Source organism: Erpetoichthys calabaricus, chromosome 4 (assembly GCF_900747795.2).
Source record: "Erpetoichthys calabaricus chromosome 4, fErpCal1.3, whole genome shotgun sequence".
Classification (NCBI taxonomy): domain Eukaryota; kingdom Metazoa; phylum Chordata; class Cladistia; order Polypteriformes; family Polypteridae; genus Erpetoichthys; species Erpetoichthys calabaricus.
In genome coordinates, this window is record NC_041397.2 from 160,904,102 (window position 1) to 160,925,095 (window position 20,994).

A 20,994-nucleotide genomic window follows, 5' to 3' on the forward strand; every position below is an offset into this window, starting at 1 on the left:
AATGCATTAAGGAAACGTAACTGATTCACATAAATAATGAGAAATGGCTGTGGTACTACTGTGTCCAACTTGCACTGCCCTGTTAAGATTATGTGCTATATCTAAATACAGAAGCACCCATAATTGCTGGCTTTTGAGATTAGTCTTTAGTGACTGTCCAAGCAGCACTGGCTAAACTTGCGTACCACACTGGATGGTGGACGCACAAAGGAACATGTGTTTTCACTGTACATCTTTCACAACATCCACCTTTTTGCTAAGTCAACAAATAACTCTGGTTAAACCATTTGGCTCACCATACTCAGTTGCTTTGGAGCCAACCTGTTATGGAAAAACAGATGAATTTGATTTCTTCTTAGTTATTTCTTCTCCCATCTGGACTTTTCTATATTTTCATACTTTTTAGTATGTATGTCCAAACTGATACATGCAGGAATTGCATAAAACCAATGTTGGCTCACTCAGTTAAAATGTTAACATAACACGCTCACCCACAATAACACTGCCAATCTGCGATATTTAAGGGGGCAATTGATCAATCCAAGAATTTTACACATCACCCCACACTACTGATAAGCTTTGATTTGAGTAGCCTTAAAGTTGGAACACATACGAAATAAAAACTAGAGGAGAGATTTGGAGTATTAAAGCACTTAGAATTTGTGACATTTGAAAATTGAGTTAAATTGAACTTGTCTATGTCTTTTCATTAAGTGTTATTATATAGTTAACATTCACTCCATATACTGATGCAAGCAGCTTTAAAGAGTTTTTGCAAATGAAAATACCCTGAATAATCTTAGTATTCACCAGTATATGTAGTACTGAAATAAGCTACACATGATTCATTGCTTTTGTATAGAAATATAATTATTATTATGAACTGTAACTAACATTCCTCAATTCTGTTTCTCTTCTTGGTGTTCTGCTTTGGCACTGCTCTACTTCCAAGTTGTGTTCCTGCCCATTAGAACGTCATCTGAGATGCTGGGAGACTTGACATCTATGTGGCAGATAGGTTTCATTCAAAGTACCATTCTACTGAAGACAGTGATACATTCAATTTATACACTGTTATGATAGTAATTGTTTCATCAATATTCAGACAATTCTGCTGAGCACTTCTAAATAATGGCATTAACCTACTTTTCAGTCCATTCATTTTAGAAATGATGCTTCCTGATATGTTTCCTCTTAAGATACTGTGATAGAGAAATTTTTGCTACCTACATTATTTTGATAAATACTTTTTGACTAACCGGTAAATGTTCCTTGATTTGGTACAAACACTGGATTTGCATGAGATAAAAATATTTGAACGATTAATATTATCATTCCAAATGAATAAGAATACCAGGATATAGCTTGACTAAATGTAAAAATAAATATGTTCTTGGCACAAAGCATATATTTTTTACATGCTATATATTTTCACTTAAAATGTAAGCATACAGTGCATCCGGAAAGTATTCACAGCACATCACTTTTTACACATTTTGTTATGTCACAGCCATATTCCAAAATGGATTAAATTCATTTTTTTCCTCAGAATTCTACACACAACACCCCATAACGACAACATGAAAAAAGTTTACTTGAGATTTTTGCAAATTTATTAAAAATAAAAAAATTGTGAAAGCACATGTACAAAAGTATTCACAGCCTTTGCCATGAAGCTCAAAATTGAGCTCAGGTGCATCCTGTTTCCCCTGATCATCCTTGAGATGTTTCTGTAGCTTAATTGGAGTCCACCTGTGGTAAATTCAGTTGATTGGGCATGATTTGGAAAGGCACACACCTGTCTATATAAGGTCCCACAGTTGACAGTTCATGTCAGAGCACAAACCAAGCATGAAGTCAAAGGAATTGTCTGTAGACCTCCGAGACAGGATTGTCTCGAGGCACAAATCTGGGGAAGGTTGCAGAAAAATTTCTGCTGCTTTGAAGGTCCCAATGAGCACAGTGGCCTCCATCATCCGTAAGTGGAAGAAGTTCGAAACCACCAGGACTCTTCCTAGATCTGAGCAATTTCTAAACTGAGCAATCGGGGGAGAAGGGCCTTAGTCAGGGAGGTGACCAAGAACCCAATGGTCACTCTGTCAGAGCTCCAGAGGTCCTCTGTGGAGAGAGGAGAACCTTCCAGAAGGACAACCATCTCTGCACCAATCCACCAATCCTGTATGGCAGAGTGGCCAGACGGAAGCCACTCCTTAGTAAAAGGCACATGGCAGCCCACCTGGAGTTTGCCAAAAGGCAACTGAAGGACTCTCAGACCATGAGAAAAAAAATTCTCTGGTCTGATGAGACAAAAATTGAACTCTTTGGTGTGAATGCCAGGCTTCAGGTTTGGAGGAAACCAGGCACCGCTCATCACCAGGCCAATACCATCCCTACTGTGAAGCATGGTGGTGACAGCATCATGCTGTGGGGATGTTTTTCAGCAGCAGGGACTGGGAGACTAGTCAGGATAAAGGGAAAGATGACTGCAGCAATGTACAGAGACATCCTGGATGAAAACCTGCTCCAGAGTGCTCTTGACCTCAGCCTGGGGCGACGGTTCATCTTTCAGCAGGACAATGACCCTAAGCACACAGCCAAGATATCAAAGGAGTGGCTTCAGGACAACTCTGTGAATGTCCTTGAGTGGCCCAGCCAGAGCCCAGACTTGAATCCAATTGAACATCTCTGGAGAGATCTTAAAATGGCTGTGCACTGACGCTTCCCATCCAACCCGATGGAGCTTGAGAGGTGCTGCAAAGAGGGCGAAACTGGTCAAGGACAGGTGTGCCAAGCTTGTGGCGTCATATTCAAAAAGACTTGAGGCTGTAATTGCTGTCAAAGTGCATCGACAAAGTATTGAGCAAAGGCTGTGATTACTTATGTACATGGGATTTCTCAGTTTTTTTATTTTTAATAAATTTGCAAAAACCTCAAGTAAACTTTTTTCACGTTGTCATTATGGGGTGTTGTGTGTAGAATTCTGAGGAAAAAAATTAATTTAATCCATTTTGGAATAAGGCTGTAACATAACAAAATGTGTAAAAAGTGATGCGCTGTGAATACTTTCCGGATGCACTGTTATGTTTTAAATAAATAAAAAAACTTCTGGAGTTGCTTTAATGCTGGGCATATTTCAATTTGTTGAGTGCATGAAATAACACAAAGTAGAGCATTTTTTTGTAGAAACAATTTAATAATTTATAACCATATTCATATTTCTATGGTTATGCAAACATTTGTAAATAACAAGCTAAACTTTCTGCACTTTAGATTACGGGCGCCATACAGAAGTGTTTTACAGAACTTCAGAACTTTGTAGTTGCTAGTTTTTATTTCTGTCTTTTTTGAGCTTCTTTAAAGTCTTGACTTCTCCTTGGGAACACATAAATTATTATCTGTCTATCTATCTATCTATAGTCACAACAGATTGCTTGCATTTTCATTGTGACATTCTGGGGATTTTTTTCTCACCCCATGTGCATTACTTCCTTCTACCAAGTGGGAGAAGGACCCAAAGGAATGCTTTGTCACAGCATTGCAAAGTTGCATTCTTGCTCGGCACTGCTTCTGCACTTTATCAGCGTGTACCTCTTTTAACATCCCTTATGCACATTTCAAAGTGGGCTGGCAATTTCTGTCTCATTTTGTTTACTGTTCATTACCAAGCAGGATTGCCTTTATATTGAGACTGCTCAATTTTCACTGCTTGAAGGAACTTGAAGGAATATTTCATCAAGAATAACTGCTCATTAGAAGCTTCATCTGTCATAGCTTATAACGCATGATGCAATTTCACACAAAGTGTGACAAATGTCTCATATTATAATAAAACTGTCAGTATGCAAAGTACACAGTCAGCACCAATCTGAAGTGGGAAAAGGAAAACACGTAAGATGGCACATTGTGAATGGAGCAAGCAACAAATAAGAGCACAGCACTGGAAGGGAGGGAGCTCACAAATTCAATCATGCTGCAAGAATGGCTTTCTTTGCTTGTGTACATATACAACTTCAAACCAATATTTATGTGTGAGATTCATAACTTGCAATTGGGTGTGATTTAGGATGTGCACCAGCATTTCAATATAGTTGTACTCAAATCATTTTTTTTTTCATCGAAAAATGCCTCATTATGGCTAAGTACTATATTGCATTTTCCAGCTTCACAAACAAAACACTGCAATGTCATTTCGGGTGAGTTTATATACATTTTACCAGAAATGACTGGGACACTATCAGTTTTCAGATTTATCTATTATTTTCCTTATCAGGTGTAGTGAAACAATGTAAGTAAATTATAAGTGGGACATTTCTACAATGATTATTTTCTAGTCTGCAGAAGAGAGAAAGAAATTCACATTTTGGCAGCAATGCTCAATATTGTGAATAACAGTGATATGCCTCATTATGGCTAAGTACCATATTGCATTTTCCAGCTTCACAAACAAAACACTGCAATGTCATTTTGGGTGAGTTTATATACATTTTTTAACTAACAGAAATGACTGGGACACTATCAGTTTTTAGATTTATCTATTATTTTCCTTATAATTACTCACATTGTTTCACTACACCTGATAAGTGGAACATTTTTACAATCATTATTTTCTAGTCTGCAGAAGAGAGAAAGAAATTCACATTTCTGCAGCAACGCTCAATACTGTGAATAACAGTGACAGGAAATGATGATGAAAATTCAGTCAAAAAAAAACAAAACAAAGGAATATCTCATCAATCCCATTTTCTAAATTGAATTTCAAAATTACAATAACATAGACCTTTGAGGTGCAGCAATTTAGAAAAAGTCAAGGAAGGACAGATGCATGGCACAAAGATTTAAAAACAATGCAAACTGGCATCAGCCATGGTGCTTCTAGAATTAATGAGTTCTTACCTTGCATAGATAAAACTATGACAGATTTGAATTGACTTACTTATGTGTGAAGTGAATGAGTAGGCTACTGTATGAGATCGTGTAGGAGTGAACAAGGGAGTGTGCCTGTTAAGGTGCGAGATGTGTGTCTGTGTGTGTGTGTGAACTGGATTATTGCCTGGATTACAAGCAGAAAAAAATACATGCCTTTACCCATGTTAGTCAAGAGCAATTCCAACTGCTCAACTCTACTTATTTGAGCTATTAAAATTAACAATTCAATTTTTCTAGTTATAGCTAATTTGAACTATAATCAAAACAGGGTAGAATAAATTTCATCTGAAAGTCCATACCTAAAGTATGTTAAGGTTTGTTTTTAGCTCCAGGTATTTTAAGATCATAGTCTTTGAGCTAATAATAGTAAACATAATTTAAAGGTAACTTATAATATGCAATAAAACCGCAAAGACAAAAAGCTGAACTTATTGAGCCAGAAAGTTTTTTCTGCTTTATAGCGTAAATGCTTGTGGAAAATTTGAACAATTAATAAAAGCACACTTTTAGGATTTCTAAACTTTTATATGGATTACTTCCGCAGAAATAGAAGTAGACAATGCTGTTAGAGAAATGCATATTGGTTAGCGATTCTGACCTATCATCTAAAACTTCTTCTCAAAGAAGTCTCTTAAAATGTCTTCATATATTTTTATTGAAGTACACCCTAGACAGTAGGGTGGTTCAGTGTTCAGTGCTGCTGCCTCACAACTTCAGTAGAGTGAACACAGGAGTTTAGAGTGGTAAAACCTCACTGGTAACCACTGTGTCACTGTGCTGCTTCTGGCAGCATTCTAAAACTATTATTCATTCAATAAAATTTTTAGCCCCGTGACCCTGTGTTCGGATTCAATGGGTTGGAAAATGGATGGATGGATAAAATTTTCAGCATACCTGAGAAGAAATTGAGAGAGACAAATCTAGGAACATCTCAGTTACAAATGATATCTGTAAACACAAAAATATACAAATACAAAATAAGATTCACACTATATCACTTATATTAAACCAAAACTTTAAGCATATTGTATGTTGATATTCTGTTTATAGAAAATATAAACACTGATTAAAGACTTCAACTGCAATCTGATTAACTGGTTTCATCTTAGTATAAAACATTATTTAAATGTTAATAAATTAAAAATCTACTGATATATTTTATTCATCTTTTAAAATCTGTGTCATTACACAATGCAATAACAGAAAATAAGACATTGTTAATAAGAACTTTGATTGAATTTCAGAATGCAGTATCACGTATTGAAATAAAACATACATAACTACAGGTAAAATTCCATTACAACGAATATCTTTACAACGAAAATTTCATTACAATGAAGTTTTTTTAAAATTCCCGACAGTTTCCCCCTATGACACGAGTCTATAGAAAACTCATTACTATGAAGTACATTCAGCAGATACTTTCATTACAATGAAGTGACCTTGAAATGCTTGAATGAATCATCCACAGAGCAGTTAGTTCTGTGGTCGCAGCTCAGTTGTGCACAACAATCCTCAAACAGAAACATTGTAATTTTTTTTTTTCTTTCTTCAGACTTTCCTTGTACTGTTTTTTTTTTTTTTTTGCTGTTTTTGTTTTTTTGGTTTTCAGTGATACCTTTTGCTTATTGCTCATCAACATTTGGAAAACATCCATTGGAATTTAACTCATTGTCACCCTCCTATAGAAACGGCAGACACGAAAAAACGATAACAGTTCATATTAGGAAAAAAAAAACTTCAATTTTTGCAGATCTCAATTGCGGCAAAAATAAATAAGACGTTGCCAGTGAATTCGGAATTTCGCCATCAACACTGTCAACTTTCTTTAAAGACTGAGCAAAAAAGAACAATCTCAGGTGCTGTTCCTGTTTCAAGCTGAATAAAGCTGGTTTTGCTAAAGTACTGAGACTAAGCCTCATGTTTTGGGGTGCAAGACAGGGACTTACAGAGCCCCCACGATCTTTTAGGAGTCGCTTCTGTAGCGCCTCAATGCAGAGTTGTGAACCTGTGGTTGCCATGCCCCGGCAACGGACAAACAATCTTCCACAGACGTGACGTTCCCATTGTGTGGGGGAGATCCCCAAAGAGTTCAGAAACCTCACAATATGAAGGATGATTCGGCTTCTGATTGATAACTGTGTTGCCCACAACAGGCTTCCGCATTTAGATAATGTTCGCGTTGAATTCCTCCCAACCAACTGCACAGCAGTACAATTTTAGGTCCCTGGCAGTTCGTTGTAACGTAATTTTACCTGTATTTAAATAACATTATTAATATTACTACTATATATTTTAAATATTTAGTACTTTAGTTTCTATGAGGTTCCTCTTCTCCAATAAAAAATATTTTATTTGAGAAGGAAAAAACATTTAGTACATTAACAAATGAAATAGATTAAAATGACAGCTGCTGGAGGTTATCAGCATGTTTGCTGATATATTATGTAAACTAAATTTCTTTTACTTTACATGGTAACTCTCATTTCCATTGTAATACAGACAACAAATATTATTCCCCCAGAAGATGTAATGCAATGTCCCCCAAAAGGTAATCTACGAGTGCAGTAAAGATCATCATGTTGGAGTATTCATTGTGCAATAATTTTCTACCTGGCAACACTCTTAGAAAAGCTACAAAAAGAATGAGGATCTATGATAACGCAAACAAATGTCTAATAAGCAAGTGAAAACTGCATTCAAGTTAGGTGTAAACCTAAGTACTAGGCCTTTGAAGGCATCTCTCACAGAATTTTCTAATTCTGGTTCATTTTTTATAACAAGTCACAAGGGATATATAAATAAACAAATAAATTAGTTTATGTCTAAAATAAAATGAGGAAGACATTAGCTGTGTTTTATCTTAAGCTAACTTTCAGTCAGTGCCTGACAATATAGTCCTAACGTACCAGTTTTGATGTTGTTTATCAAAGGTTATGCTGTTGTGAAAGCACCCATATATTTTCAACATAATTGAATGGGAGCAACACTTTAAATTGTATTGACACTCAGAGATTATCTGTTTGATGAAATGAAGTGGAAAGTCAGAGGGCTATATCTAACCAGAAATGTGGTCACACTTTATGGAAAGTAGTAGTTTCTAAAAAAATGACTTGGAAAGAGAAGGAGAAGAAAAACAGTATAGAAGGCAGCAAAAGGCATCAGATGGTAACCGCAATGAAACAACAAATGGAGGGGATTTTATTGGCTTGGGTGGATTTCAGAGTGACATTGATAAAGAATGATATGATAACAAATAAAAAGTTGCATATCACCACAAATATATATTGTTAATGGTCATGGTCTCAGCTTGGTTAAGCAAGTAAGTTAAAAAAGCTTTAAGCTTAAAAAAAATTATAATTAGGGCAAAGATACAGTCTTGTAGAGTAGTGTGTCCTAGGTTCAATTTTGTACTCTATTATAGTTTACACATATGCATTGAAGGAAGATGCTTCTTTGATTGTCTTAATATAAAAGGTGTCAACTTGCCGTAATCCTAAAGGATATTAACTTTATATTTGGAAATGATTATAACAGGCCAGGAGTAGAAGATGATTTTGCTCTTAAAAAGGCAATGTCTTTTTAATGAATTGCTACATCTTCACCCCACAGGAAAGGGGATCAGAAGTTATAGTAGTAGAATCTACAACATTGGTCAGAAAATGTGGGGACTGACAAGTGAGATACAAAAGAGAAGATTAGTAAAATTAGGATGATTTCATTAGAACACTTTTTGCCTCTGCAAATATCTATATCATAGAGATCATATAGATATCATATTTAAGTTTTAAAATCTATACAACATCACTGATATGCATTCAGTTTACATGCAAATTAGTTTTAAAGTAGCTCCATGAAAGTAGTGTAGAACAAAAACAGACTTCATATATGTATAAATAACCATTTAATTTAAAGAGTGGACACAGCAAGTCAACTGTTACTGTTAAAGTAAACTGTTTATAGGACGAGGAGATTAAAATGTTTTTACTTTACAGCCTTCACTGCTATGATATAGGTCATAAAATGAAGAGTTTATGTATAACCATTTAAGGCATTCATGTCATTTGAAGCTTGAAAGAACTCTTCTAATAAGAAGTTACAGAAAATAAAGCCTAAAAAAATTAACCAGTAACATCACTTCAGGAGAGGTCCACCAAATCAACAAGCTAATTAAAATGGTAGGCTCAGTTATGGGACATATTCTTGACCAACTGGAGACAGTAGCAAAGGAGAGAAAGAAAACACAAACTGAGGGCCATTATGAAAAATGCTGCACATCTTCTCTCTGACAGACTATCATTAAGCACTTTCAACCAAAAAGTTATTCAGCAGAAGTCCGTCAAAGAGCACTACTGGGGTGGCATTATACCAACAGCAATACACCTTTATAATGCCTTACAGTGGCTGTGACTGCTCTTTTTATCTTTGATCATGTCAGAAGATTTTATTTTCTTTAGTAACTCTTGGTGTGTATTTGAGGAGATTTGTTGTTGTTTGTAATAATATTTATGTATTTATTGAGCTTCTGTAAAAAGCTATGTGTATCTGATTATCTAAATGTGAATATTTACTCAAAATATAATGCTTCTAAATACTTACTGTTGAATAAGTAAATAAACAAATAAAATTCTGAAATGTAGGATAAAGAAAAATCTAGCATTATTATTATAATATTCAAGATTTTCTATAAGCTTTAGAAAAAAATATTTTCGACTGAATATTATTTAAAGGCATTGTTATTAATTTTCTCTGGTTACTTTGATTATGTTAATTACAAGCCTTTTAAATTGAAACATTAAGAAAAAGAAGAAAAAATACAGGAAATTTATGGCAAATAGTGTAACTGGAAGCTCTCAATGCTCTGATACTGATAAACAAAAAAAAACAAAAGATTATATATAAGTGTTTCATTTACATGAATGGATAAACGAAAAGGACCAAATTAATCTAAAAAACAAACAATCCTCTGACTTTTTTTATCCCCTTTCACATGATGTCTGTCACACACAACATATCAGTGTTTGGTCCAAATAAGAAAGTGTAACTGTAAATACATCTACTGGTTATATAAAAAGAATTCATATGTATCCAAACGATAACAGTTAATCAAAGACTGAAAATTCAACAATTTCATTACTTACTGTTTCACATTCTTCACACTTAATAGTGCTTGTTATTTCTCCACTAAAAACCTGATCAACAAAGTTTTGAGTAAAAGCTTTCTTTTCATACTCTACAACAAAAATAAACATATTACTAGGCATTAGAAGTGTATCTGGACACAAAAAAATAAACACAATATTTTCAAATGCAGTAACTTTAAAATAATTTTTTGTACTTTGTTTTAACTTAAACCCATTTCATATTAACAAATTAACCAAATTAAAATTGTTTGGCAATAGAAAATCATTTCGCTCCACAAAAAGCATCCAAAATACAGAACTGATAATTGGCTTGTATATTCTTTACATATAACTCCTTCATACATTTCATTCAAGTTAATTCTGCTAGTAGCACCCAGTGGCAGATATAAATCAAACTGGATGGGGCATTACTTCACAATGAATTCTTTATTTGTTTTAAATTTAAGCAGCTCTATCGTGTCTTATTTTCATCTAAATTTGCTTAGAATGAACAAATTTTGCTCCTTCTGTTATTCCTTGCATACTCAATCAGTGATGTTATATTGATATTGCAGTTTGTCTTTCTAGTGAAACATTATTGTTCTTTGCTTTATAAAGTGCTTTGTGTATACATTTTCATTCTAATCTGTGTAGGTGTATGTATCTCAGCATCAAGTCCATATTTTTAATCACTGGAATTTACACAATCTCAGATGTGTAAAACTTGTACAATACAATACAGTAAGATTCTGAAAGATCATCACTTGACTGACAACTCAATGCAGTTAGCAATTTGAACTCAATACTGAAATTGTGAGACAGAGTTCTAAAAACCATACAAAAATGTTATTTACTGTAAAATGAGTGTTTTGATGTGAGATTTTACATATAACTTGATAAATATTTTGTATGTCTTTATTTGTAATTTAGGCAAAGCAATGTAATTTAGTGTTTACATCCCCCTCCCCCCTGCCAGGAACGGGTCTGTTTGAATTTTACGACAGGATTTGGGGGATATGTCTTAAACCAGTTTGGCGAGTGTTTCTTTGCTAAAGTCATTCCTACTCCCGCAAGTAGGCTAAGGTGTACTTTAACATATGGTTTGGGGGCAGGTTTTAAGATGCTGTATTCCCCCATTGGTCCGAGGTATGGCTGTTTAGAATTGGCTTGGATCAGAAGCTTTTAAGTACCATGATGTCCTATTGGCTCTAGGGGTTGGACAGATCATCTATAAATGTATGAGTTTAACCTCACAATCTCTCTCTTACTAACCAACATCTGAAAGAAGCATCTCTCTTGCTAACCTGTGATGATGAAGACAACACAATGAAGAGCACAGTTTAGCAGCCATTTTGAACAGACATGTGGCTGAAAGCTGAGCACCAATGATGCCTTAACTAGAGACATTTAAGTAACTACAAGTCTGTGTGCTGCCTGAACTACATATCACCATTTAATCAGGTTGTATGGTTGCCAATATTCAAATATACTTTGCATTTTGTTATTATTTATGAATATTATCAATAATACATTATCTTATGTGTAACTTAACTTCTGCTTGTCTTTTTACTACATCTAATTGCCTGATGTTATAGATATAGAAAGGAAGGTGGGGATAAGTTATATACAATAATACCTTATAAACAGTGGTAAGTCTGTGAGATTAGGCATTCTGACAAAGGCTACATATTAATAATACAATAGGGGAAAGTAGAGCAATATATTACTCTACCAAGACAAAACAATGAGGGAACTCAAACTAATGAATTTTTCAAGAACTATGAGAAATATTATATTACAGGATTTGTAATGATATAACATATACTCAAATTCACTGATCAAAAAAATCAAATTAATACTTTGAAAATGCAGCAGATTTAAATGGGAAAAAAAATCACACTGGATATCAATACTTATATTGTATGGACTGGGTAATGTGTTAGGAAGGAAAGGATGCCACATTGTTTGATGGAAATGAAAATTATCAACCTACAGAGGGCTGAATTCAAAGACACCCCGAAAATCAAAGTGAAAAAATGATGTGGCACGCTAGTTCATTTTGCCGAAATTTCACTGCAGCAACTCCAAATCATGCTTAGTAATTTGTATGGCCCTCATGTGCTTGTATGCATGCCTGACGGATGGTGTCCTGGGGAATCTCCTCCCAGATCTGGACCAGGGCATCACTGAGCTCATGGACAATCTGAGGTGCAACCTGGCGGCATCGGATGGACAGAAACATAATGTCCCAGAGGTGTTCTATTGGATACAGGTCAAGTGAGCATGGGGGCCAGTCAACGGTATCAATTCCTTCATCTTCCAAGAACTGCCTGCATACTCTTGCCACATGAGGCTGGGCATTGTTATGCACCAAGAGAAACCCAGGACCCACTGCACCGGCATGGAGTTTGACAAAGGGTCCAAGGATTTCATCCAGATACCTAATGGCAGTGAAGGTGCCGTTGTCTAGCCTGTAGAGGTCTGTGTGTCCCTCAATGGATATGTCTTCCCAGACCATCACTGACCCACCACCAAACCGGTCATGCTAAACAGTGTTACAGGCAGCATAATGTTCTCTATGGCCTGCTGAAGGTCATTTCATAGGGCTCTGGCAGTGTTCCTCCCGTTGCTCCTTGCCCAAGGAGCAGATACCGGACCGGTCCTGCTGATGGGTTAAGGACCTTCCACGGCCCCATCAAGCTCTCCAAGAGTAAATGCCTGTCTCCTGGAATCTCCTCCATGCTCTTGAGACTGTGCTGGGAGACACAGAAAGTCTTCTGGCAATGACATATTGATGTGCCATCCTGGAAAAGTTGGGCTACCTGTGCAACCTCTGTAGGGTCCAGGTATCGCTTCATGCTACCAGTAGTGACACTAGCTGTAGCCAAATGCAAAACTAGTGAAAAAACAGTCAGAAAAGATGAGGAGGGGAAAATGTCAGTGGCCTCAACCTTTTAGGCCATTCCTGTTTTGGGGGCTGTCTCATTGTTGCCCCTCTAGTGCACCTGCTGTAATTTCATTAACACCAAGGCAACAAACTGATTAACAACCCCCTCTTCTACTTAACTGACCAGATCAATATCCCAGAAGTTTCATTGACTTAATGCTATACTCTAATTTAAAAAGTGTTCCTTTAATTATTTTGAGCAGTACATATTATATTGCTCAAAGCATAATGATTTTTTTAAAGGCAATTTGTGAGGAAATGTTGTATACCAAACTGCGCTATGTATTCAAACATCAATTTTAACTAAGACTTTTCTTTTGCACATATAAACTTAGATTTTAGCTCAAACTGCCAATAATAAGATAAACCTTAATGTCAAAACACAAAGACATCTATATAACAAAATCAAGTCAAGTCAAGTTGGGGAGCATGTACAGCTGTGCTTGAAAGTTTGTGAACCCTTTAGAATGTTCTGTATTTCTGCATAAATATGACCTAAACATCATCAGATTTTCACTCAAGTCCTAAAAGTAGATAAAGAGAAACCAGTTAAACAAATGAGACAAAAATATTATACTTGGTTATTTATTTATTGAGGAAAATGATCAAATATTACATATTTGTGAGTGGCAAAAGCATGTGAACCTCTAGGATTAGCAGTTAGTTTGAAGGTGAAATTAGAGTCAGGTGTTTTCAATCAATGGGATGACAATCAGGTGTGAGTGGGCACCTTGTGTCATTTAAAGAACAGGGATCTATTAAAGTCTGCTCTTCACAACACGTTTGTGGAAGTGTATCATGGCACGAACAAAGGAGATTTCTGAGGACCTTAGAAAAAGAGTTGTTGATGCTCATCAGGCTGGAAAAGGTTACAAAACCATCTCTAAAGAGTTTGGACTCCACCAATCCACAGTCAGACAGATTTTGTACAAATGGAGGAAATTCAAGACCATTGTTACCCTCCCCAGGAGTGGTCGACCAACAAAGATCACTCCAACAGCAAGGCGTGTAATAGTCGGCGAGGTCACAAAGGACCCCAGGGTAACTTCTAAGCAACTGAAGGCCTCTCTCACATTGGCTAATGTTCATGTTCATGAGTCCACCATCAGGAGAACACTGAACAACAATGGTGTGCATGGCAGGGTTGCAAGGAGAAAGCCACTGCTCTCCAAAAAAACATTGCTGCTTGTCTGCAGTTTGCTAAAGATCCCGTGGACAAACCAGAAGGCTATTGGAAGGATGTTTTGTGGACGGATGAGACCAAAATAGAACTTTTTGTTTTAAATGAAAAGCGTTATGTTTGTAGAAAGGAAAACACTGCATTCCAGCATAAGAACCTTATTCCATCTGTGAAACATGGTGGTCGTAGTATCATGGTTTGGGCCTGTTTTGCTGCATCTGGGCCAGGACGGCTTGCCTTTATTGATGGAACAATGAATTCTGAATTATATCAGAGAATTCTAAAGGAAAATGTCAGGACATCTGTCCATGAACTGAATCTCAAGAGAAGGTGGGTCAAGCAGCAAGACAACGACCCTAAGTACACAAGTCGCTCTACCAAAGAATGGTTAAAGAAGAATAAAGTTAATGTTTTGGAATGGCCAAGTCAAAGTCCTGAACTTAATCCAATTGAAATGGTGTGGAAGCACCTGAAGCGAGCACTTAATGTGAGGAAACCCACCAACATCCCAGAGCTGTTCTATACGGAGGAATGGGCTAAAATTCCTCCAAGCTGGTGTGCAGGACTGATCAACAGTTACTGGAAACGTTTAGTTGCAGTTATTGCTGCAAAGGGGGGTCACACCAGATACTGAAAGCAAAGGTTCACATACTTTTGCCACTCACAAATATGCAATATTCGATCATTTTCCTTAATAAATAAATGACCAAGTATAATATTTTTGTCTCATTTGTTTAACTGGTTTCTCTTTATCTACTTTTAGGACTTGAGTGAAAATCTGATGATGTTTTAGGTCATATTTATACAGAAATATAGAAACTTCTAAAGGGTTCACAAACTTTCAAGCACAACTGTACGTTGCTGCACCCACTACACGATGAAACAACTCGGGATCCCAGTTTGCAACCCCCCAGGCAGACACGTGGTGCAGTCCCACCCTCCGGAAATGACCCTCTATCTGCCGCAGCCAGGTGTTACATGGGCGACCCCTTGGCCTGGTCCAGCCACTCGGGTCCCCAACAATGAGGATCTTACGAGCTGGATCACCCTCGGGAGGAAAAGAGCTACATGGCCGTAGTGCCGTAACTGACACTTCCTCACAATGCAGGTAAATTTATTTTTCTTTCTTTTCTCCAGATACATATGTCTCAAACATATTTGGAATCTGTCAAATTTTAAACCACTGACAATGCTGGCTTGACTTGAACCTCACCCTGATAATGCTTTCAAGAGCAAAGCATTATGCTTATGTGCAAAGAAGTAAAATATGTTCAGATTCAAAGGAGGTATTATCTTCTGTGTAGGGAAATCAGTTTTGGCTTGGATAAAGCCCCATTAAATTGATAATATTAAACAGGAAATCAAACATTCATGTTACCACTGGTCAGGAATTCAAATGGGTGATAAATTCACTTAAATACTGAAAAAAACACATGCTATAGTATAAGCAATCCTTTGAATATGTACAAATCTTGACTGAATAATATTTTGGAAGCATATGGTGAACTAGGAAAAACAATCTATGTTGGACTTAATGGTTTGGTCTGTTTAATTTTGTATTTATCAGAACATCTAGACAAGAACAGACCACTCAGCTCAACAAAGCTTGCCCTATCCACTTAACTCTTCCAAAATAACATCAACTCTAGTTTTGAAATTCACTAATGTCCTGCTGTCTACCACACTACTTGATAACTTATTCCATGTGGCTGTGGTTCTCTGTGTGAAGAACAACTTTGTAATATTTGTGAAAAATGTTCCCTTAACAAGTTTCCAACTGTTGAACTAATTTTAAAGTAACAGTCTTGGCTCACTGTACTAATTCCCATCATAATTTTAAACAATTCAGTCATGTCACCTCTTAATCACCTGTAGCTTAAACTGAAAAAGCTCAGCACAGCCCTTTTACACTTTCCTCAAAATACATCCCCTGTAGCCTTGGAATTAACCTAGTTGCTCTTCTCTGAACTTTTTATAGCACTATGTGTTGTAGCCTGGAGACCAAACCTGTACACAGTACTCCAAATGATGTCTAACCAGCGCATTATAAAACTTGAGTATAATTTCCTTTGACTTGTACTCTACACATCATTCTGTATAACCTAGCACTTTCTTACCCTTCTTAACGGTTTCTGAACACTGTCTGGAAGTTAAGGATGACAAGTCCACTAATTTTCATGACCTCCCATTGTGTATTCAAACCAAACATCTGCCATTGCCTGCATGCTGTCTCAGTCCCACTCAAATCTCATCAGAAATTCACATCCTAACTTTGAATATACTCTGTAGGTATGTGAAGTTTGTGCATCCCGTTAGCACTATTTATGAATTTTTGCTTACCTGTTACTAATTTCCTTGTTTCCTCTTCGGAAAGTTTCTTTTCAGAATCATTTAATGCTGCTGAAATTCCTGCTTTTATCCTCTAAAATTACACAGAATATTTTATTAAAACCTGGCAAAATTAATCTATATGGAATCTTGTTAGCAAGAAATAGACTGAAGAAATCTGTTATTAGGACCTTAAACTATCCAAAGAAGAGGAAATTGTCCTTATAAAATGATAATACAAATATGTTTGCAAAGCACTTATCCAGGTAGAAGCTGGCCCACTTTTCTGTGCATGTGGGCAAACTTAAAGGAATATGAAGGCCCATCATGAAGGAAGAAAAGATTTAACCTCTGTAAACATCCCATTGTATGTAAACATTTCCAGTGTAGCATTGAGCTTACTTTGCAGTATATTAAACTTTAGATTCTGCTAGGAAATGTGTGACAACTTAAAAGAGAATGTCTCAACATAAACAAGAAAATGTTTACATTATTTTTTTCACTTATTTATGAACTGCAGAATAAATACATTCTGCTTGCTATAATTCTTTTGCAGCCAGTATGTGCATACTTATTAACTAAGGAAGTTAGCCTGCTTTCATTAAGTTGTGACATAAAACGTGTAAGCAGGATTATTACCTTGGTTGAATAATGATGGATTAAAACGTCTGCTTCTTGCAACTGGATAGGACCCTGAATTAAACAATGCTGGTCAGAAAATGGGTGAATGGAAGGATGTATTATCCACCCATCTAATTGAGGAATCTGTTTAACACACTTTAGGGCTATGGGAAGACAGAGCTTATCAGAGCAAAACAATGTACAAGACAGGAACCAGCTTCTGACAGAATGCCATTCTACAGTCTTACTGATAAAGAATCACACATAGACATTTACATAAAGATTTTTCCAAAACCTGCTCTAAACAAAGGTTTTGTGACTAAAGCCTCAATAGCAAAGTATATGCATGGTACAGTCACTGCAATGTAAACAAGTAAATGCCCACTCTGCCAAATTACTAAGGTGCATAGTTCAAGTGTCATATTGTGTTTTTCATGGCTTAACATAACCAGCAGGTTGGACTGACTGACTTAGAAAGGCACTGTAGTTATGAACCAAAAATCTAAGCAGCAAAAGTGAACCCAAAATGTGTGTATAAGCACCATGTTTCCTTTTACAGCCTTTGCAAGGTCAGCAAATGGATTGATTTATGTAAGGTTACCCAATGATAGACCCAACAGCCTAGGAGGATTTAAACTTTGAAGTATATGTAACAGTACAGCATGTATATAGTGCATTCAACATTTTTACTGAGGACCTTCAAGATATTAGTTTATTCAGACTTCAAATCAGCCTGGAATATTTTTTTTCTCCTTCATTATCTTTCTTTCTTCTTTTCCTTTCGTTTTGAAACATGCTGCATTTGGAAGGTTGCCTGTTCAAATCCCATTACTGCCAGAAAGAATCCTACTCCACTGGGCCCTTGAGCAAGGCCATTAACCTGAAAATTTCTCCAGGGTGCTGTACATTGGCTGACCCTGTGATCTGACCTCCAGAAGTCATGCAAAAAGAGAGTTTCCCCTCAGGGATTAATAAAGTGGGCGGCACGGTTGCGCAGTGGGTAGCGCTGCTGCCTCGCAGTTAGGAGACCTGGCTTCGCTTCCCAGGTCCTCCCTGCGTGGGGTTTGCATGTTCTCCATGTGTCTGCGTGGGTTTCCTCTGGGTGCTCCGGTTTCCTCCCACAGTCCAAAGACATGCTGGTTAGGTGCATTGGTGATTCTAAATTGTCCCTAGTGTGTGCTTGGTGTGTGGGTGTATGTGTGTGTGTCCTGTGGTGGGCTGGCGCCCTGCCCGGGGTTTGTTTCCTGCCTTGCGCCCTGTGTTGTCTGGGATTGGCCCCAGCAGACCCCCGTGACCCTGTAGTTAGGATATAGCGGGTTGGATAATAGATGGATTAATAAAGTATATTGAATCAAAAAATCTAATATTTTTGCTTATTTTTTGTTTGACCAATCTTCCATTTTAAAGATGAGTTTTGGTATGGTGGTCTGTCTAGACATTGGAAAGAAAATCCTAGTAGAAAATGTGTTCCAAAAGTAGTCTTCTGTTTAACACCTGTCTATTCTAGAGACTTAACTAAAAGTATTACCATTTAATGCTATGGTATGTTTTTCTTTCTTTCACTTACTGTACGTTTTGGTTAGCAATTTCAGGCCTGTCAAGCTGTGTTATTCAAACTAGATACTTATGCTATTTTAAATTTATATTTAATACATCTGCTGGGTATGCAGAAGAGATAACACCTCTATGTTTAAATGAAGGTGGCAACACAAAAATGAAAGTGGGCATACAACCTGCTTACTATTGGCATCAAAATTGGACAGGCAAATCTAATGCCATGTTACAACTAAACATCTCAGACTTCATAAGTATTGGAATGTATTGTCTAGAAAGTTATATAAAAAATGTCTGGTCCTTATCTACTGCTATTACTACTACAAAAGTCTTAAATGGTGTATACCATGACATACAAGTAAGCCCACGATTCGCCAGCGAATTGGAAATCCAAGAATGGCAATCAGTTTCTGCGTGATGAAATATCATGGAGGGTATATGCGGTGGTGTGGGCGGTCGTGTCCGGGCGGCTGTACAACCTGGCGTGCACGCTTTACCTCAGGTTAAGTTCACAGGTCGTAGGCATGGTAACGTTTCCATTTAATTCAATAACATGTATCCATACGGGCTCGTGTACAGGTCGTAGCCATACAGGCTCGTGTTTGTATTACTAATCGTTGAGCTCCCTCCATTTGGATACGTGCATCCTTTGCCTGTGCTGTGTCAAAAGCACGTTGTGGGCGCGGTCGTTCATTGTCCGGGCGGCTGTACAACCTGGCGTGCACGCTGCACCTCAGGTTTAGTTCACAGTTTGTAGGCATGGTAAAGTTTCCATTTAATTGAATAACCCTATTTGAACTAAAGCGGTTTCTTTGTGTGGGCGCCTTCGTTCATTAAGTCTAGTTTACAGGTGGTGTTGTGTCTCATCTTTGTTGTTCTGTGGCTGTGTCGTTAGGTAGAAGTCGTTTACTGTTAGGAAGCATACTCCAACATATACACACTGAGTGGTGGCACAGTGGATTATTCGTGTTGGATCTGTGCCTCTCTTGCATGTAGTGTTTCAGAACCGAGTTGTAGGCGCCTTTGAGCTCTGTGTTGTTGGAGCCGTGACTCCTTTGCATCCTGAGGTGTTTCGTTTTGGAGCCGTGACTTCTTCGCTTGTGGTGTTTGTGCAGCGCGTGGTAGGTGCCTCCGTTTATTGTTTGTATCCCAAACATGCCACACAGACTGCTGGCACATACATATTACTGACTCTGGGAGGCCGCTGCATTTGACTGTGGGTTGTGGTGTTTGGGCGCCACCTACTGACTTCTGGAAAGCTGCTGCGTTTGACTCTGGGGCACTGCGACGCACTGCGCATGCGTGTCGGTGCCTCTGTGCATAAATTAAAACTGTAGATTTGTTGTAGAGACCACAGTAATTATCACTGCGGACACAAAAAATCTGTGAAAATTTGTGTGATAAAAAGATAATGGAGTATCATTATGTAGGTTATGATTCAGTACTGACTTCTCCTAGGCCATTAAAAACATCTTTATTCTATATAACAATAGTAACTGCTTTGCATTTATAAAATAATTATAAAAACTGTCATGCATGTGCATCTGTAGATCATCCTTAGGGCTAGTCTAAAGGTATGTGGTGCCACCCTGGGATGAGGGGGCTCTTTCGCTAATCTATGTCCTCTCCTTTTCCTCTAGAAACATCATGATAACTCCACCCCTTCTGGTTTTTCCACTATAAAAAGCAAGGTTGGCAGAAGGAGGCATCACTCTGTGATCAGAGCAGGATAGTGAGAGATCCTGTGACCTGACCTAAACCTGATCTACACCTGACTGGGGCTACGTTTGTTGCTATTATTTTATTGCTTTTGCATTTGTGGGTGCCTGTATGTTCATTAAACTTGAAAGAAGTAAACGGGGACGAACAATTTGGTGCCCCAATTTTTCTTTGTCTGGGACTTGCAGTTCATCGCTCACCAACAAAACATATAATTGTTCACCCTGAAGATATGGGGTAAATAATGTAACTGTAGTAAAATGCTTACATTTTCCCAAGCATAATTGTAATAAAATACTGATATTTCACCAAGCTGCATAGCCTTTTTTCATAGTTGCTGACAATATTTCAGGTTTTTCGTTTGGAAAAAAAAAAACACAGTGTCACAGTCCCATACCTACTTTATACTCTTCAGATCTCATTCCATCCAATAAATAGCGAAGTAGCTCCTGGCTGTCCTGCTGCTGAAATCCTTTAAACCTTGCAGCTCTATGAATATCAAATAAAGGGAAATAAAAACCACAACTGTAACAATAAATTAATATTGACTTAATTAAGTCTCAAAAGTGAACTTCTATATTTATTTTTATTCAACT

At 37.1% G+C, this 20,994-nt stretch overlaps 1 protein-coding gene across 1 annotated transcript in view; it reads right to left on the reverse strand.

Annotated features, from left to right (window-relative positions):
* The window catches only part of usp16 (ubiquitin specific peptidase 16), a 182,743-nt gene that overhangs the window by 49,899 nt on the left and 111,850 nt on the right, over nt 1–20,994 (reverse strand). The window contains exons 9-12 of the mRNA XM_028790464.2: nt 20,800–20,887; nt 16,517–16,598; nt 10,068–10,159; nt 5,821–5,874 (exon numbers count right to left, since the gene is read on the reverse strand). Of these exons, the coding sequence (XP_028646297.2) occupies nt 5,821–5,874; nt 10,068–10,159; nt 16,517–16,598; nt 20,800–20,887 (316 nt within the window). The remainder of the gene's footprint in view (nt 1–5,820; nt 5,875–10,067; nt 10,160–16,516; nt 16,599–20,799; nt 20,888–20,994) is intronic.